This window comes from Pseudorca crassidens, chromosome 6 (assembly GCF_039906515.1).
Source record: "Pseudorca crassidens isolate mPseCra1 chromosome 6, mPseCra1.hap1, whole genome shotgun sequence".
Taxonomy (NCBI): Eukaryota; Metazoa; Chordata; class Mammalia; order Artiodactyla; family Delphinidae; genus Pseudorca; species Pseudorca crassidens.
In genome coordinates, this window is record NC_090301.1 from 39,290,864 (window position 1) to 39,312,717 (window position 21,854).

A 21,854-nucleotide genomic window follows, 5' to 3' on the forward strand; every position below is an offset into this window, starting at 1 on the left:
TGTGGGATCTTCCCAGACCGGGGCACGAACCCGTGTCCCCTGCATCGGCAGGCGGACTCTCAACCACTGCGCCACCAGGGAAGCCCTGTTTTTCTATTTTCATTCATAATGACAGCTGCATTCTCTTTTGCCTATCTAAATTAATTTCATAATGTATGAGTGACTCAGTAATCTCACATACTATAGCTTTTGAACATACAGTGAGTGGAAGTGCAATAGGTATGTGACAACCAGAGAAAGAGCTACTCAATAAAAGAAACATTCCCTATTGAATTAAATTCTCTATTTGTGTAACCTTCTAATTTACTAATAGCTTCAGAGTAGTAACAGTTTTTAGTGTTTCAATCCCTGACTGGTAGCGTGAAACCCTCAATCTTAAGTCATATAAGTCTATAATTGCACTTGCTCTCGCATACTAATATTTATAGATATTTAAATGCCTAGTATCCTTATCCAAACTTTTCTAGGTCTAGAGCATAAATGGCATAAATTATTATTTGTCTGATGGTCCTGAATACTGAAATCAGAGGTACAAATGCATCTGATTCTACTAGTAAAATTCTTTACTCTTTAACACTGACAGCCACTGTGGCTTCAAAAATATGGTCTCTTTTGAAAGAAACCAAGGCCTACTTCTGAATGATTATTTAATAGAGTCTGGATCTCAAAGAAAATTATGTATTGATCACATTTAATGTTCTCCTAAACTGGTAACATCAGTACATATTATCAAGATTCTAATATGATGTTTGAATATGATATAATGGATTTTTACTATTGTAAAATTTTTCTTCACTTTTTCAAATGTAAAAGAATTTTTAAACCCAAGATTGAAATTCATTTGTTCTCAATCAGACATATAAATGTATTGAAAATATGTTAAGGTAGCTTCTTCAATATGGTAACTATGCCTTCAGTAAGAAATCAAGGTATCAAAGAAGTACACTGTGGAATTTGTTTATATATTCAAAGAAAAACCCACTGAAATTATACCTTTATGCCCCCAAGTAAACTTATCAAAAACACTAACATAGCCTTTGGAAAAGCCAAATGATGGAATAATATATAATAATATATTTGTTAAGCTCCAAGACAGTACTAAAACAGTGGAAGAAGGAAAATGGTCTTAAAGAATAACAAATTATAACCCAAGTTTCAAGCCTACTTACCAATTGCTAACCCATCACTGAAGTTGTGGATGCCATCCCCCATGATCACCATCCAAGCGATATTAGCTATTCCTGTTTCTTTCAGATCTGATCCGGAATGACAGGGACCGTGTGAATGATGAGAATGTTTGTGGTGCCACTGATGATTATGCTTCCTCAGCACAGTTTTACTCTCGTCATGGTGGTTATGTGCAGCAGCATGGAGATCATGCTCATGAATGGCATGTAATCCATCACTTTGAGAATGGGCCATGATTTTCTCCTCTTCTATACAAAGATAATTTTTAGGAGGGGATTCTTGTTGGCCTTCTAAATCTGTCAGTTCAGTTTCATTAAGTCGATCTTCAGAAACAACCGAGTCATCAGTTCCTATATTTATAATGGCAAAGGATATGCTTTATCAGCAAGTAAATGAATGCATATTTGCTTAATTTAAACCCAGGCAAAATAGCAGTGTAATGAACATTTACTAAGTGAATGTCTTTAAAATTCCTAAATAATATAAAAAAACAAATCAAACTAATAAATAAGTAAATACACATGTGCACAAACACAAAACAAACTGGGGTTTTGAGAGTCCAAAAGATGAACCAGATGAAGTAAATGGAAGGGAACTGAACTAGCAGGTGAAGTGAGGACATAAATTGGCATGCATGAAGATATTGTGAAACTTAAGGCGCACATCATCAACAGTTGATGAAAATAAAAGGGTGGAAAGTTACTGTAGCATTCACAGGGTAACAAAATATGCCCATAATTTTTCAGAGAACAAAGTTTACCCACTCTAACCTTCTCTTATCATTTAGAAAACAAAGACAAAATTTAAATCACTTGCATCCTCTAGTGCTCTACCTATCTGACCAAGATCAATTCTAGATCATTACTAGAATGAAGCTCAAAAACCCATACAAGTGATAACACTGATACTTTTTTCTTTTTTTAGTTAAGGTTGTCCTCTCACCTAGTTTACAAAAGCTATTTATTATGTGACAAAGATTCTAATGCTTTCCAAATGGTATTTTGGGGCAGAGTCTACAGTTAGCATCTAGGCTCTCCCTTTTCTACAGAAAATCCTTAGTACACTCAGGGGAAACACAAGTTCACAAAGGAGAAAAATTATGTTTAAATATTATTTCCCTGAAAATTGTAAGCTACCTCATTACATCTATCATGAAACACAGTAGATGAATGGATGACCAGAGATTTTAAGTACAGGGACCACTCTCCTTTAAGTACAAAGACCAATTCTCCTTTTCTCACATGAAAACAATCACATATGGAGGGCATGGAGATTTTTGCATTACCAAGAAATAAAACACTAATCCAAAGCCGTTCTGTTTATTTCATTTTTTTCTTCTGTAAAGTAAAAAGTGCAACGTGTTCCTTGCCCTGTAATATAATTAATTGGTCCCACATTCCAGTATAAGTAACACTGAAAATAACAAAAACACTAACAAAATCAGTTAAGATATATGTAAGGAAATAAAAGAAACTAGTATTAGAGAAGCAACAAAGACAAGAAATTTCAAACAACTCAGGCACAGTTTAGAAGCAATGTTTCAATTTTTAAAGGTTTCTCTTTAGTCAGAACTATTGTCTACCGGCAAGAGGCTTGAGCTGAAGCCAGTCAGCATCTGGTGTATTATTTAACTTATGATCTGAAAGCTTCCTTCCAATAGCTGATTCTTCTGTGTTTTGCTTCATAAACCATTTCTGTTTCCCCTGAAAAAAACATCTGGTGTTAGCATTGAATCTACAGCCACAATTAGCAACAGTATTCACTTGTTAACATCTATGGGGATAAATGGTGGTAATTTTATAAATTATTTAGAAAAGGAGTGAGAAAAATTTTTTAGAAGTTAATCAAAGGGTCTACCAGATGAAAAATCCAACCAAATTTGCATGTTATTTTTTTTCGAATACTCGACTAAAAGGTCCAATTCACATACTTTCAAGTTAAGAACAGGGTACATAGTACTGTATTATTATATGCAACCTGAATGAAATGTGTGAAATATATGTAATATCGCTCTCATTTAATAGTGTGTGGGAATGGGAAGTTCCAAAAAACAAAAGCTTAATCCTTTCAATTTCATTCTGTGTTTAACACAATCTCACTTTTCCCCATATGTGACGTAATAGACAGAGTCAAGCTTGACTTAAAATCCTAAATTTACAGTTTACCTCTATGAGATTTAGAGAAGTTTGTTAAATTTATTAAACCTAAAAATACTCATCTATAATATGAAAATGAGATTCTTGTAAGGATTAAATGAGGTGATGTATGAAAATGACCTATCAGTAACTGACTTAACAGCTATGCAATCAAGACACGTTTTCTCTCATTTAATCTGTCCTCTACTAATAAATCCTAATTATTGTAATTCATTGTTTAAGTTTGGATTTTCCTACATTCTCTCTTAATAGTCTGGTTTCTTCTCATCAGTCTATCACTAACAACTCTTCCAACTTAAATTTCTACTTTTAATCAATGTTCATTTTAAAAAGCAAATAATCAAGTATGTTAGAACAGTATGAAAGTAAAAATCGAGTTCTCTGGAAGATCCTTACTGACTGGCAGAGCATTTCCTTGTTGGTTTTGCTTATAAGCTGTGAGCTATGTTTCAGATGTTTAAGTCTTCCAACTGCTGCATAAGTAGGCTTCTTGTGGCTAGTTGAATGTGCAGCAGAGTCTCCAAAGATGGCCATCATCAATTTCTTCCCTCCCTGTGTAAGCATTCTTCTCCACCCATAAGGAGGTGGAGTCTATTCCTTGCCCCTAAATTTTAGCAGGCCTTTTGACTTGCTTTGACCAACAGACTACAATAGAAGTGATGCTGTGCCAGTTCTGGCCTAGTCTGAAAGAAGACTGGCACCTTTTGCTTTCGCTCAGGGAGTCTGGCCACTATGCTATGAAGAAGCTCAGTCTAGACTCTGAAGAGAGGCCATGTGGAGGAGTACCAAGATGCAGACACAGAGTGAGGCATTCTTGGACCTTTCCAGCTCTGCACTGCCCTAGCCAACCCAGATTAGCAGAGTTTGAGTGAATCACTCTAGCTGATGTCAAGTGGAGCAAAAGAACTGCCCAGCTGAATCCTGCCTAAATTCCTGACAAAATTAAAAGAACTAATAAGTTGTTACAAGCTATTTTTTGGGTTGTTCTGCTTCATAGCAATAGAAAACAGAAACTGGGGGAATAGAAAATGTTCAAAAGAAAATAATATGGAGACATCCTAAAGAGAAGAAAAGAAACAGCAGTTTTAACATGAGTTAAAGAAGAAAAAAAAAAGAGGAAGGAGGAGCAAACAGTACAAAAGTCAATGAGACAGACATAGAAAGGAAAACATCAGCTGGGATTTTGTTTAATTGCTTTGGTTCTGATTGTCCATTTTCCTAAAAACTTGCCAAATCATTACCCTCAAAGCCGCAACTTGCTGAACTAGTCGGCATCTGGTGTATTATTTAACTTATGTTCTGAAAGCTTCCTTCCAATTCTTCTATACAGACGGTCAAATGTCTGTTCTATTCAAGTATCACTAATTCCCTTTCTTCAAAAAATGCTATATACTTTTTCATCTTAGTTACTTATTGTCCTATTTATTATAAAGGAGGTGTACTTATTTATCTCCCTAGACTCCTTTCTTTGATGTACTTGATGAATTCCTCACTATTGCATTTAGAGTACCCCTCTGCAAATGGTGTTACTTTCAGTTTTTTACTTCCCACAATTTCAAATTTCCCAAAGCCTGCCATATTTTAGGGACTCTATTCTTCTATATTACTTTACTTTATAAAAATAAATGTGTTTAATTTTGCCAGTAAGTCTAGGTTCAAAATGAGATCAAGGTTAAATTATAAAAAATATAAAACCACTTTATTTTGAAGGACTATCTCTTGAAGCACTACATTTTATACTTATCTGTAAATTATACAGTCCCTAATATTTTGTACACATTCAATACTTCATATTTGCTGCTTCAGTGTTAGTAGGTACACACAATTGAAGAAAATTAGGGCTTCACAGTAACTCCAAAACTTCTTTATATACTTTGCAATTTGTATTTGTGTTCTAAATTTGGTATTCACAGAGATGGACTTTAAATTCTTTATCTAATCAATGTTTTCTTATTGAGCCCCTCATTTAAATAATTCTCTTAATCATCTTCTCTTTCCAATTCCTTATGCCATGATTCAAGCCCTCTGCACCTCTCTTCTAAATTATTCTGAATTAATCTCCTTCACTGACTCATTTCCCTCCAGCCAATCTCACCTTGGCATCCCTCCCACCACCGTCAATTCTTCACCTATCCACATGACCTTCCACATGGCCCTTCCCAAACCAAATGCTGTTAGATCTCCTTCATGTTTCTCTAAGTTGATCCTTCCCAGTTCCTTTGAGCATTCCTCAGATAAAACTTCACTGAGCGCACCATTTTGATCAACCCTCCTTTGGAAGCAATTAAATATGATGCCCTGACTAAAATATGGCCATTAAAATTAAATACACTACTTGGAATATGATATGAAAATACAGATGAGAAGTAGGATTTATTTCCCATGCATTTAGATAGCAACTGGTAATCATGATGAATGAGCCATAGTTTCAGAGCTAGTTTGTGGCTGGGCAAGAACTAGAATCACTCTCCCTGAATACCATATTTTGTCCCAAGGGGATATATACAAAACACATACATACACAAACAAGAATATATCCATAAAAACAGCATTAAAGTTTTATCATAAGAGTGGGCTGTATATATTATGATAATGACTATCCAGTGTTCTTGAAGAATTTTTTTTTGAATATTTGTAGTTAACTAACAAAATATAAACATTTACTAACTCGTTATTGTGGAAAGCTTTCTAAAAGTGTCCTCTGGATTTCCTTACTTAAACAGAATATACTGAAGACAATCAGCATTAATATCACAAACATGTTAAGTGAGAGATGTATTCAAGACAGAGCCTTAGAGACAGATGTGAACCAATGTGAACAGGGAGGAGTGTAAATCACAGTGAATGGTAATACCTGAACTTACTTTCTTGGGGAAAAAATTCTTTTAGGTATTTATCTTATTCTAATAAATGTGACATGAAAGACAGTTCAATAATCCAAGCATCATCTCTGAAGTGTTTGTCACTCTTGCGATGAATCACCATTTCCTTCATTTCATTATATTTTCTTCCTACAAAGCCCCCTGAATCTAAATTCTTCATACCTCTAGTGCTTACACCATTGGCAAGGCATTTCTGGTAAAGAAATGTGTTGTGCAAAAACATTTTCATTAAAAGATATGGCAATGAAAGCCCCCTATACTTGAAAATATTATCTATGAAGACCAATGAGATTTGCTTCTATTTATACATTTTTGCATTTTTAATAAGAATAAATTGGCCAATAACTTTTTTCAGACTATTTAAATCAATTAGATAAGAAGCAACACAAAATTAACTGAAACTGAGACTCCTATATCTTGATTATAAATGCCAAAACAAACGTAATGACAAAAAAATGGCAAAGATCAAAGTCAGTTTTTCCTCTGAAGATAATCTATTAAACGATATTTAATACACACCAACACCATGATTAAGAAAAAACATAAGGCCCAAAAACAATGGTTTTTGAGTTTTACCTCAGAAAATAAACAATTAAAAAACACTTACCCTTTGCTGTTTGTAGTGCTTAAACATTCTAATGCAATGTTCAATGATAAATAGTAAGTAAATGCCTCCTAGAGCAACAAGTCCTTTCAATACAGCATCATATTCTTCTAGAAACTTCTTAGATTCGTGTCCATGAGAATGTCCATGCCCATGTGCATGTTGATGACTGTGATCATGTCCACCCTGAGACTGTTAATAAGAATAAGAAAAACTTCTAAACAAGTAATTTAAATGCTATTTTGAGAATATAATCTCCAGAAAAAATATCCCCTATTATCTCAATTGAATATAAGTAGTCTTCCATTTAATTTTGCTATCCTCAGTGGCCTGGAAAGTACTACATTTCATGGTAACTCTAAAACAAAGACCAAAAACTCAAATGCCTATCAGGTTTAAGATACATCCTACAGTAAAAGAATCAAACCAGCAGTAAGATAAGAGGTAATGGTGGGTCCTTCATAAACTGAAGTGAACATGTCCCAGATATATGCCTTAATATTCAGTAATTTAACCTTCTCTTAAGCTGATTATATTTTTCTTTTATAAATTATTTCAAAGAAGTGATGAGATGTTATGTCTGCATATACTGCTGAACATGAGCAAAAGAATATACTTAAACATGTGTTTAATTTTCTGTATTTTAATTCTTTATCTTAAGAGAATGTAAGAGTTAGAGAACTGGTCTTCAGTATTTTCCCTCCTTGTAACATTTGTTTGTATTCCTTCCCTATTTGCTAGTGGTCAACAGAAGAGGTTTCTAAACCTCTCAAAGAAGATATGACCATTACAAAAGGTAATAGCTTCATTTAATTAACACTTCTTAAGAAAAAAAAAAGTTAAATAGCACTTAAACATTGTTCGCACTTCAACTGTTCTAATTTATTAGGCCCAGTTCTGAAACAGACTGTTGCTATGCCTGGTGGCTGGTAGAAAGGGCAGGCAAAGGGTTGCAATAAGGGAGAAATAAATAAATAATATATAATAAATCAACAACAAAAAATGCATATTCACGGCCTTAACATTAATTTTTTTTAAAGGCAATGCCATGCATTGTTCTAGATACTAGACCTGGAATTCTCAACCCCGAGTGCAGAAGGCGAGAAGAGGTGCACACAACATAGAAATACAATTCTGTCTCCCAAATACTCCTGAAGGGAGGTGATGAGAACATAAAAAAATATTCAAACCTATAATTTTACATTTGGAAATGAAAAAAGCCCTGTTGTTTTTTTATTTGAAGGAAAGACAGTAATACTGGCTCAAACACTCTTAACTGGTGACAGATTTTAAAAGGTTAATAAGCAAGGTAAAGGTACTAGGAGTGTGGGCTTATGATCATATCATTAGAAGTGTTCCCAAATGGAAGAACACAAGTGGCACACCAGGTGAAAAGATAAATGGCCCCATGGGTAAAGAGCTAAATGCCTAAAATTGTTAACTGAGTATGTCTGCCTATTCCTGCTCAAATAAGGATGCCTGTGGAGCACTGGCTATGTGTACAATCATCATAAAACCCTATACGTTTCTTCTAATGGCTTTCTTGATGTACCATAAAGATAAAAAGATAAAACACTCATTGATGTCCAAGTATTCACTTTCAGAACTGCTAATAGAGCATTTTTTAAATTTCAGTTTTACTGAGGTATAACTGACATAAAATTGTAAGAGAGTTAAAGTGTACACTGTGGTGATTTGATATGTATACACTGTGACAGGTGAAGATAAAACTGACACTACCAGTTTTTTGTTGTTGTTTTAAAATCTAATGATTCAATCTATTTTAATATTGCTTAATTTAAAACTGTACGAATGGAAAAAATACTTCATCCTATAAGCAAATAAAACAACAGAAATACTAGATTAGTATGCTACAGCTTGCAAATGAAGGATCCTTTTAGCTGAAATATTTTTACTTCTTAAAAAGATTTAAAAGATTTCTTACATGGGGCAGTAGATGAAGAAGGGCATCTCCACTCATTGTTCCTACAGCTAGTGCAACAAGGAATGTGAGAAGAAATTTGAAGCATCCTTGGTTAATGATGGGAACCAAGATCACTCCTAGCAAGGAAAGCAGGCTAATAACAGTGATAGAAATGATACCACAAATCCACGCTGTAGGAAGAAAGTAATGGTCAACATTAGTATGACAATATAAACCAAAAAAGCTCCAAAGAAGAAAAAACATAGGATAAATGAGTCATGGAAGACTGATTACCTTACCTAGACTATGCTTTTTAAGAAAACTTTATATTTTGGCACTACTGTGTTTAAAAACAAACAAAACAAACAACTATATAACCAACTTGAATGCTTAAAAAAAGAATTAAACTAAGACCAAGTTATAAATAGTTATCTTCAGTGGTCCACCTTATTAGAAACAGGAACTGAAAATGACTTAAGGCTGTGGTTCACTTACACTACCTAGACTTAAATAAAATTTTACCGATGTCTAAAGGTACAGCCTTAAACTGTTTATTTAGAGACTATAATTATAAAACTCTCCCGTGAGCATTAAAGGAAGCCAAGTATCTAATGCAGCATAATCTATGGAAATCTTTCCAATAACAAAGTTTAAGAAACTTATCAGCCCAAAATATAAATATACTCAGATAAGACACAAAAAAAGCTTATTACTGGTAGCCTCACTGTATTTCATTTCTTATTTTTACAAAGGATAATTCAGTCCTATTTCCCTTGGTATCATCTTTCTTCCATACCCAGCTCCAAACTCCCTTTCCTCCAATTCAGCTTTCTGTACAATTTACTACTTTTTTAAATTTCACTATGTATTTTTAACCAGATCAGAACACAGGAGAAATGTTTTCACAATATGACTTGTGAGAAACAGGTGGAATAATTCTGTGCACATTTCTTTATCTAGGCTATTCATAAGCAGATAAGATTATCAGAAATAAATGCCAGTAGTTCAGGGGGTGAGGCATCTTCACTTAAAATGAGAAATTACTTCCTATTAATGGCCTAAAATAAAATGGAAATGTTTTAAGTTTAAAATTTATTTTAATATTTATCTATAGGAAATTTCACTGAAGAGTTATAATTTTGAAAATCTTTAATCTAAAATGATTTTTTTTCTAATCAAATCTAAAAGGACTATAAATCTGCTGAAAGATTTTATGTCAAGTCTTGTGATAAGTGAATAATGGAAAAATGCATTTCTTCATCAAGATAACTTAAAATTTTCAAAGACAAAGAGAAGTAAGGATAGGTAAAAAAATAAAACTTTAATTGACCTGCTAAATGCTAAACTTTATCAATAAAACTGCTTATTCATTGGACATTTTAGTCACAGTATCCAATAACATTAACACTACAGCTAATTCTTGTTAGCTAAATTAGCTCAGAAAGAAACAGTAGGTCATCTACTACTAATGGAAGCTCTGTGGTTTATACTATATGTAACAGATAATTACTATGATAGAAACATTGGGAATCTAAAGGGCCAGAAACACTGAAATACAGCCAGAGATTGAATACAGTGCCTTCAATCCTTTTTAAGGATTTGGGGGCAATAAAGGAACAGGAACTCAACTCCCAAAGGACCAAGGTCAGAGAAAGATTCATTATAAAGCCAACAACTTGGTTAGTGGACCCAAAGAATAAGAAGGAGATTCCCCGAACTATGGATGCGACTACAGGCACAGGGAACTGAGGTAAAAAACCCTGTTGCATAAAGAAAAATATAAGGTCAAATAAGGTTTAAAGATTGACTTAGTAATGATGACCAGGTTACTTTGTGTGCGCCCCATATACAGACTGGAACAATAAAATCAGTGAGTGGGAGAGCCTGAGGGAATAAGTTGGAAAAAAGTGGCCATAGGTATACATGAAGGCAGAGAACCAATAAAGCTACTGGCCAACTAAACCAAAAAAGGTTTGTCAAAACTACTGCAGCTCTCTAGCTCCAATCACACTAGTGGGGAAAAAAATTAAAAAGGGAGCGACAAAAGGTACTGACAATAACTAAATGGGAAACACCAAGGCTAATAATGAAAACATCAACCTGAAAATAAAATGTCTCATATATTAATATACAACTCTCCCTTCCCAAATATATTTTTCCTTAGTTTGGCAATAATCCAATCTAGAAGCAATATATCTCAAAAAAAGCCAATCCAAAAGCAACCTCAATCAAGAACTTAAAGAAAAACAGCACAAAGATACTGAAAACCCAGCAATTCATATTCCAAGATACTCTGAAGTAGAAAAAAATAACTGTATATACACACTAATGTAAATATGTATGGATGAGGATTGACAAAACTACAGACAAGACCCCAAATACACTAGACAAAATAAACAAATTTAATTAACTCTTCATAATTATTAGAATTTTTTATTAATCAGAATTCACCAAAAAGGCACTGGAATATTCACCAAAATTACCCAATAAAAGTATTTATTTTATTTCTATGTCCCAATGTCCAAGAAAATTCATATAACCAGATTAAGCTGCTAAATTAAAATCTGTATTAGCCAAAATCTAGTTGGGTAAATCTTGTTAACTTGATTTATTCTTTTTCCTAGGGTTACATTATATTCTATACTGGGGAATATATATGCATTCACTTCCGGATTTTCCTATTAAGACATTTGCAATAAATATAAAATTTCTAAATCTTAATATAAGGGAACACTATTAATTTGATGCAGTAGACATGTGAGATGATTAACAAATTATACAATACAATTTAGCAAAGTAATAAAATATTAGCATTACAAACATATTTTTAAATTTGTGCTTATTAGATTATGAAATTTAAGACCCTATTATACCAACATATATTCTTATAAGCATATTTACCAAGTTTAATCATTAAAGAGTTGAGAGAAAATGTGATTCTGTTCCCTAATCATACAAATTATATCTAAAAATGAACATTATTCTAAGCAAGTATTTCCTTTATAAAATTCTCATCATATAAACTTCTGGCTCAGGGTATCTTGAATGTGAAGAAAAGACCAAGAGTCTATGAAGCCATAAACATTTTGCAGTGTTCTACGATGATTTACAATCTCAAATGGCTTCTGGTCAATTAGTCAAAACTCAAGTTACCAAATGACAAATCAACCAAAATGGAATTCAGTGAAAATCAATTTGCCAGTATGCTGACAGGTGAGCTAAATACAGTATAACTGAAGAACAAGCACTGGCAGATTGAACAAATTAAATCAGCCAAGTGCTTACACATGTAGCTGAGGGAAGGTCTGTGTGAAAGGGTATATGAGTTCATATGTGTACAAATGGGTATATGTCACATATTACACTCTCCCAGGTACAATTTCTCATGAATCAGTGCTGGTAATTGTATCTCCTTATTATCCTCCTGAGAAAGCAAATCTGTAAACTAAAAGAAATGTCTGAAAGAGAGAAGCCCACTTTATGATTAGAAAATCACTAGTACTTGTGATTATCTGACATCTGAAACTCACGAGAATACAAGAAAACATCACAATCCCACAAAGCCAAAAGTCTTACATGAATCAACCCAAGGTCACAGTACTGGCCAACTTCAAGAGCACCATTCTCATTGTATTTTTGGGTGAATGTCATTTACTTAGAATACAATGTGAATTATGCCATGTGGAGTTGTTCAATGAAGTGATATTACATTGAGCCTGGACAGCTGCCCCTCCAAATGAGTTAATATATATATATATATACATACACACACACTCACACTTTAAAAAAATACTTAATAGAAATGTTTTTTTCTTTATTGGTTATACAATAAAATGATTGTTAAGAAACTGGTTATTTCAAAAACATATAATAGATTTACAAAAAGCAAACAAAAAAAGAGAGAACATAAGTATAATATAGAAGAAAATAATCACGTCACAAAAAGAAAAACAAAAAGACAATGAAAGGGACAAAAAAGAAATATAAGATCAACAGGAAAACAAGGCTTAAAATGGCAATAAATACATATCTATCAATAATTACCTTAAGTATCAATGGATTAAATGCTCCAATCAAAAAACACAGAGTGGCAGAATGGATAAAAAAACAAGAGCCTACAATATGCTGCCTACAAGAGACCCATTTTAGTGCAAAGGACACACACAGATTGAAAGTGAGGGAATAGCAAAAGATATTTCATGCAAATGGAAATGACAAGAAAGCGGGGGTTGCAATACTTGTATCAGACAAAATAGACTTTAAAACAAAGATCATAAAGAAAGATAAAGGAGGACACTATATAATGATAATACAAGAAGATCAATACAAGAAAAGGATTTTACACTCATCAACATATATGCACCTAATATAGGAGCACCCACATAAATAAAACAAATACTAACAGACATAAAAGGAGAAACTGACAGGAATACAACAATAGTAGGATACTTTAAAACCCCACTCACAACAATAAACAGATCTTCCAGACAGAGAATCAATAGAGCAACAGAAATACTAAATGATACGATAGAGCAGTTAGACTTGATATTTTCAGGACATTACATCCAAAAAACCCAGAATACACATTCTTTTCAAGAGCACATGGCACATTCTCTAGGACTGACCACATACTAGGGCACAAAACAAGCCTCAACAAATTTAAGAGTACAGAAATTATCCCAAGCATCTTTTCTGACCACAATGGCATGAAACCAGAAATTAACCACAGAAAAAGAAATGAGAAAAAAACGATTACATGGAGACTAAACAACATGCTACTAAAAAACCAATGGGTTAATGATGAAATCAAAGAGAAAATTAAAAAATATCCTGAGATAAATGACAATGAAAACATCACCATACAAAATCTACGGAATGCAGCAAAAGAGGGATATTAATAGCAATACAGGCCTTCCTCAAGAAAACTCTCAAATAAACAACCTACCCTACCACTTAAAAGAATTAGAAAAAGAAGAACAAACAAAACCTAAAGTCAGCAGAAGGAAAGAAATAATAAAGATCAGAAAGAAAATAAATAAAATAGAGATTAAAAAAACAAGAGAAAAAGTCAATAAAACCAAGGGCTGGCTCTTTGAAAGGATAAACAAGATGGACAAACCACTGGCCAAGCTCACCAAGAAGAAAAGAAAGACAACTCAAACAAAATAAGAAATGAAAAAGGAAACATAACAACTGATACTGCAGAAATACAAAAAAACTGTAAGGGAACACTATGAACAATTACATGACAACAAATTTGACAACCCAGAAGAAATGGACAAGTTTCTAGAAAAATACAGCCCACCAAAATTGAATCAAGAAGAAACAGATAATTTGAACAGACTGATTACTAGAACTGAGATAGAATCTGCAATTTAAAAACTCCCACAAAAGTCCAGGACCAGACGGCTTCACAGGCGAATTTTACCAAACATACAAAGAAGAACTTATACCGATCTTTCTCAAACTCTTCCAAAAAGTTGAAGAGAAAAGAACACTCCCAAGGATATTCTATGAAAAGAGTTTTCTCATTCTTCCAACTAGAGGAAATATATATTATATGCTTGCTACCTTCGAAAGATTTTTCAAATTGATTTTAGAAAATAAATTCTAGAACTAAAAAGGATCCTATAACCTCCAGTAACATTTTTTATACATAAAATATAGAGAGCACAACTGAGACTATTATAATATATTGAGTTTAATTACTCCTCTGTGAATATGCTGCCTTGATTGACAAAGTTGGAAATTATAAAAAATATTTTCAGGGTTTCCCTGGTGGTGCAGTGGTTGGGAGTCCGCCTGCCGATGCAGGGGACACGGGTTCGTGCCCCGGTCCGGGAAGATCCCACATGCCGTGGAGCAGCTGGGCCCGTGAGCCATGGCCGCTGAGCCTGTGCATCCGGAGCCTGTGCTCCACAACGGGAGAGGCCACAACAGTGACCAGCCCGTGTACCACAAAAAAAAAAAAAAAAATTTTCAAAGAGGCCAATTATTCTGCCTCTTTATGAAGAATTTTTTAAATTCCTTGCTTACTTGTAGCTATTTGAACTGGCAACATACTAGCTATTGTCATACTGTATAGCTAGAAAGAACTTTAATAATCTACAGTAGCATTTCTCAAACTGCTCATCTAATTCTATGAGATAGGTGGCATTCCAAGGGGAGTGAGGAGAGAATTTTAATAATCAAAAAGACTTGGTAATTCTGGATTAAACAAGTTCCCTCAGAGCCTCTAACAGTTTAATGAGCAATGTGAATTTCTGCAAGGGGGAAATAATATGCAGTATTTTTCTAACTTACTTGATCATGGAACCTATTAATATAGCACAATGAGCCAGTATCCTGAAGAACACAATTTAGCAGACCCCAATGTGTCCAATGTCCTTTTACTTTAGAGATTTGTATTTGTATATTTAGGCAAAGAGATGTTAAATGCTAAACATTACCACTTCACACCTACTAGGATGGCTTTGAAAAAAAGAAAAACACATGTTGGCAAAGGTGTGGAGAAACTGGAACGTCTTACGTTGCTAGTGGGAACATAAAATAGTGCAGCCACTGTAGCAAAGATTTGGTAGTTCCTCAAAAAGCTAAACAGAATCACCGTATGACCCAGAAATTCCACTCCTAAGTCTATACCCCAAAGAACTGAAAGCAGAAACTCAGATACTTGTATGCCTTGTTCATTACACCATTATTCACAATAGCCAAGCGTCCATCAATGAATGAATGGTTTAACGAAATGTGGTATATACATGCAATGGACTAGTATTCAGCCACAAAAAGGAATGAAGTTTTGATACATGCTACAACATAGGTGAACCTTAAAAACATTATGCTGAGTATTTCAAAATAAAGAAGAGACAGAAAAGACAAACATTGTATGATTCCACTTATATTAACTATCTAGAATAGTCAAATTCATAGAGACAAAAAGATTAGAGGTTACCAGGGGCTGGGGGTAGGGGGGAAATGAGCTATTGCTTAATGGTTACACAGTTTCTATCTGGGGTGGTGGGTAAAAAAAGTTTTACAAGTAGTGTGATGGCTGCACAACATTGTGAATGTAATAAATGCCACTAATTTGTACACTTCAATGGTTAAGACAGCAAACTTTATGTTATATATATTTTACCATAATAAAAAATAGTTAAACAGCTAGCTAAAATGGCAAAGTCAAAACTAAACCCGGGCTTCCCTGGTGGCACAGTGGTTGAGAGTCCGCCTGCCGATGCAGGGGACACGGGTTCGTGCCCCAGTCTGGGAAGATCCCACATGCCGCGGAGTGGCTGGGCCCATGAGCCATGGCTGCTGAGCCTGCATGTCCGGAGCCTGTGCTCCACAACAGGAGAGGCCACAACAGTGAGAGGCCCGGGTACTGCAAAAAAAAAAAAAAAAAAACCAAACCCAAAGTCCTTCCTGAATCCACTGTTTTCTCCAGTAACTCAAAGTATTTTCAGAGAATTCTTGGCCAAGTGATTTATTTACCACTTATGTATTTACCCCCAGGGAGATGGCTTCACATAAAAGAGGATTTACAAGAAAAATAAGTATAATTAAACATAAAAATAAGAAGAAATATCATTTCAGATAAATCAGAAATTTTCTAGATATTTTGTATAGATTACAACTATTCCATCACAACTGTTTCATAAGCAAAACAGCCCTATTATTCCATAAGTGTATGTTATTAGATACGTTTTCTTATACTGGCTTATTAATTTTTAACAGTAATTTTAGCTTTCTAGCACTAAAAATTTAAGGAGTAGTCATTCTCCTAACTTAAATTTTCTTCAAGGAAAATTACGATTTCTTTGAACTATGAGAAGTAAAGTTGTTTTGAATTTACTGTACCTGAAATACCTTCCCATGCTATTTAAGTATGTACTTATTTTTAGAATTAATAACATACACATTTAAAGCTCACATAAACTCTATCATAATTTCTTAGGTGTAGAAAAAAGGCAACTCAGGTAATAAAATTTTTCTGATTTTCAACCAAAGTATTGTGTTTTTTCGATCACAATTTGGTATAAAGCCATAAAAAAGCAAAATAACAACGATAAACAATGAACAATAAAAGGAATCTCATAAAACTTATACCAACCTAACACTATGCAAACTATTAAGTACAACTAGCAAATGTTTTCTTTATTTGTACCCAAGATACCATATGCAATAAAAAATGCTAAATGTCTGAAATAAGCTTCACTTATTCTGCAAATTAGGTCTCTTAAAACGTTAAAGGTCTTCAAGCTTAGTTATTCACCAACTCCCTTTCTCATTATCTAGAGAGAAAATGCATTCTTTTAAAAAGAAGCGCTCATCTGTGGAAACTTTCTAATTAACTTGGTTCAAAGCATGTGCAAGATGGCAGTTTTCTACACTGTTTCAGCATTTTAATTGGCAGAAAATGCTGAGCGGCTTATTCACAACTCCCCTTGATAATTAAGCTAGGGTCAACTCTATGACTAAATGAGCCAATCTTGTGAAACAAACGATTCCTACCATACACAGTATATATAGAATTTGGTTTACAGCAGTCTCTGAATAGTTAATGAGGTAGTAGCTGTGTCACTATGGGAGATTTATACAGAACAAGTTAACCTTGTTTAATGGTGCAGCAGTCACTGAAAATAATTACTAGCAGAGCATTCTCTCTAACAATTATTAACATCTATCAGGACATAATTAATTCAAGCTTCATTTCTGAGAATGTTAATAACCACCTGCAAACAACTAATCAATATTCACTATTAGTAAAGTATTCGTTTTCAAAGCAAGTACAATTTCCTCTAAGGCTTTTCATATTTAATAAATGTAATTTTCAACATTACTATAGTCAAGCATCTGTCAACAGCCTTGTGAAAATATATAGATTATGTCAATATTACAACATAGACAACTCTAAGTCATAACCCACAGCTGATGAGAAAACAAAGAACTAGAGTTTTTTTAAGAAACCATAAAAACAAAAAAGGCTATTAGTTTTAACTCCAGATGCCACAATCTTGTCAGTCTCCATTTTTCCCCGCAAAGAACAAATGTATTTTATTTTTTATTAAGTTAAATAATCTTAGACCTAGCTTCCCCTTTTATTCCTGCCAGGGAGAATTTATAAGCACCTGAGAGAGACTGTGGCTCTCAAGGTGTTTACTCATCTACAAAGATCAATGAGCATGAAGCCACAAAGAGGACATATTTTGTCTATCCAAAGATCATTATTCAAGTCTAGCATGTGAAATCACTTTTCTCTGCCTTTCCAGATCTTAACAGACTGAACCCAGCTTGTCTAACTAGAAGACTATTCTCAGGTTGTTTTCTTTTTTTTTTTTTTTAATGACTAATCTACACTTATAGTAATACTTATTTATATCAATATTTACCTCTACCCGTTTCCTGTCTATATCTGCATTATCTGTCAAATCACTAACACTCTCCTTATCTCCCTGTCACTAACACCCTCCTTATCTCCCTGTCATTTACATTTTAGCAAAGCACACTTAAGAACCTTTTCAGCAGGAAGCAGTAGAGCACAGCATAGGAGAAGAGCATAGTGGTTACATTACAGGTTTTAGATGGAGAATACTCTAGTTCCTATCACAGCTCTGCTGCCTGGCAGCTATGTGACCTTGGGCATGTTACTTAACTTCTCAAAGCCTCCTTTCCTCAGCAAAGAGAAGTAAATAAAAGTGCCTATCTCATGGGTGTAACAAATTAAATTAAATAACTCTTGTAAAAGTGTTTAAAATAGCACACGGTAAGGTTCCAATAAATATAGGCTATTATGATTAATTTATCTATTCTGAAGTCATTTTCCTATTGCAAAGAAATTAACCAAGAATAGGCAGGAACCTAGGAGACTTAGTTATGTATTGAGCGCATTTCTTTTTATGTGTACTCTTTTAAGCTTTAAGGAATGTCTCTATCATATAAAACTCATACTAGAATGTGATATTCTTAAACGTGTCTACCTTATCGCTACACTATGAAAAAATTTTAAATGCTGCTCTTTCAATCTTTCATCTATTTTATCAGAATTCTGTTTTCAGCTCATATTCATACACATCAATTTAGTCACTTTTTAATTACTATGTAATACCACCACTATATCTTGGGCATTTCAACCAGAACTGTATTCATCATGATTTTGCAAATGATGAAGTTCCTGAAATACAACTCATTCTGAGTGAGAACACTGTATTATCAAAGTACACTAGGCTGGCTTACAAGTGTTCTTCCTAGGTTAGAACTGAAAGTTTATAGACTAATATTAAGCAATTTATTCATTTAATCAATATATGAGTGCTTACTTTTTGTCCAAAGTACCCTTTATCTTAGGCACTAGGGATGCTGAGATGAAAGACCCAATCACTTCCTTTAAGCAACTAAAGTCAAACAAAAACGTAACTAATCCAATTATGAACTCTGTACCATGATGGAAATATCCAGAGAGTATCAAGGTAGGGGACTTAATTAAGCCTAGGATGGTCACTAAGTTATCCCAGAGAGACTAATCCTTGAGCTGAATCTTTGAGGAATCATAGTAGTCAGCCAAGTAGAGAGGTTTACAATGTGAAAAGGCACAGAGGCATGAAGGTAAACCAGCATAATCTATTACCATGAGTTTGTTATGATTAGAGCTAAGAGGGAAGAAACGAATGGTGGAGGATAAAGATGGAAAGGTAGGTAGGCATGGATCATATTCTGGAAAGCATGATTGGGAGAAAAAAAAACAACACTCTGAACTTTGAACAACATAGCATAATGCAGTATTCTAAAATATATGAGGAAAAAAGTATAACTAGCACATCATATCAAATCCATGTTCTCATAGCTATTACTGCTTACAATACAAAAAATGTAGAAAAATATAGAGATCTAATGAAAAATATTAGTGTAACAATATGTGGCAAAAATCATAAAGGTGATACCAGAATTAGCTAAATTTGGAAAATAATAGCACAGTGATTGCCCAGAACATTTATCAGACAAACCTCAGACTTGGTGGGTTTTATCTAGGTCTGGGAATTGTGGGCAAGTTACTAAACTTTTCTGTACCTCAGCTTCCTTATCTGTAAAAACAAGAATCATACAATAGCTCCCTCACATAATAATTCAATAATTATTATTAAAATTTACTAAAAAGAAAAAAAAAAGCATGTAAAACACTTAGAACATGGATATCAAAATGGTTAAACTTCCCAGGACTGAATCTGACCACTATCACTCACTAGTTCTGAGACCCTGGGAAAGTTATTAGGGTAACATTCTCCACCTCATAAGACTGTTGTGAGGAGTAAATTAACTGAGTTTAGAACAGTGCCTGCAATACATGTTTGTTAATAAATAAAAGGAAAACATATGTATTAAATAAATGCCAGCTATCACTAAAAAGAAAAATCCATGTCAGAGTATCTCCTTTGCATTTTAGAAAGATAAATCTAGCTTAAATGCTAAGCATGACCTACAAAGGGGACAAAAACACAGGCAGGGAAGGTTATGAAGGCATTTCAACAATTCAGGAAAGAACCAAGGAGGATCTGAACTAAAGTTATGACAGAGTGGATACAGTTGGAAGATATTTAAGACTCAACTGGACTTGACAACTGATTATACAAGGGGAAATAGGAAATGAAAATTAAAACCATAAGAGGGAAAAAAATCAAAGATTTTCAGATTTTATCAAAAGAATGAATTGGAATGGCATTTGGGATTCTATAAGAGGTACGAACTTCCTGTGGAGTAGAAGTTCCAGAAATATTAGATGGGAGGTATCTGTAAACATCAAGGTGGAGCAATCTAGCCAACTGGATATGATGAAAAAGAGCCTAGAGAGAAGTTTAAAAATAGTTTTGGTTTTACCCATTTGGTTTTACTCTCTAGAAGTGCCCATGATGAAGTTCATGTGCCAATCACTGGCATTTCTGAGACATTCCTAGAGTTTTACCACACTGGCTTCCCTTTTTACTTCCTCAGGAACTTAATAATATTTTCATTAGAGCCCCTCACCCTGCTAAATGTTAAGTAATTATAACATCATATAACTTTAATTAGGGGTCCCCTTATTAACATTTGCCCATCAAGAAGAATCTATTTATGATAAACCTGTATTTCCTTTCTAATCTATTAGTTCTCTGTCCGTAGCAAAACATTCCTCTGTAGTGTCAGAAGACATTTGTAAACTGTATTGTGCCTCCTTGTCTCCCCCCAATCTTTTCTAAACACACATAACTAAACATGATTAAAACATACTGAAAGTCACCAAAAGGAAAGCAATCATTTGGAATTACTTCCTCATTCAATTACATTAAAAAAAAAATAAGTACAGAGACTTTTTTGAGGAGAAAGAACTTAAATCTTTCTTACCTGATGCCCCTATATTTGCCTTATCTTCAGGAACCAGATTTTTATCTTTATTTAAATCTTCAACTAAAAGTCTGTCAAAATGCTCAATACAAAGTCTGCTGTCGATTTGATATAACAAAGCAGGGCAAAGGTACGTAAATAGATCAGGTGAGATTGGAGAATTGGCCCGATGACCATAGTATTTTAACAACTGAGTGACGTTCAAACACTGCAAGGAAATTGATAAAACAAATTAAGTAAGAGTACTTTAAGAAGATTATGCAGAAAAATAAAATATTATATAGTAAAATATATTCTAAATATTATTTGAAAATAATCTGCAATATATAGATACCTATTACAAAGAATGATTTTTGACAGGAATTTATGATAGGAATACATTCAACTTGATTATCCAAAACTTTTAATAGATTTGAACCATTTTCCACTGCAACATATAAAAGATGATGACTTTCTGCCATCAATAAGAATGACTTAGAACTATATTCCCAAGATCCTTAAGGGGTGAGGGAAAAAATCACTTCCCTAGTCAAAGTGCAATCATCAATCGCTCAAGATTCTTATTTGTGAAACAGTGTTAAACAGTTAAGAGTTCTTTAACAACTTTATATTAAAATATACAAGGATATAGACATGTTCACTAAGGTACCCCAAAAGAATATCATATAGGGGAATTCTATCCCAATGCTAAAACTGGAGGATTAAAAAAAGGCAGCTTTATCCACTGG

At 33.8% G+C, this 21,854-nt stretch overlaps 1 protein-coding gene across 3 annotated transcripts in view; it reads right to left on the minus strand.

The window, feature by feature from the left end:
• The window catches only part of SLC39A10 (solute carrier family 39 member 10), a 133,232-nt gene that overhangs the window by 16,990 nt on the left and 94,388 nt on the right, over positions 1-21,854 (minus strand). For all 3 annotated transcript variants that reach the window (XM_067741154.1, XM_067741155.1, XM_067741153.1), the window contains 5 exons: positions 21,127-21,334; positions 8,776-8,945; positions 6,834-7,022; positions 2,771-2,891; positions 1,170-1,538 (listed from right to left, as the gene is read on the minus strand). In XM_067741154.1, coding sequence (XP_067597255.1) covers positions 1,170-1,538; positions 2,771-2,891; positions 6,834-7,022; positions 8,776-8,945; positions 21,127-21,334 — 1,057 coding nt within the window. The remainder of the gene's footprint in view (positions 1-1,169; positions 1,539-2,770; positions 2,892-6,833; positions 7,023-8,775; positions 8,946-21,126; positions 21,335-21,854) is intronic.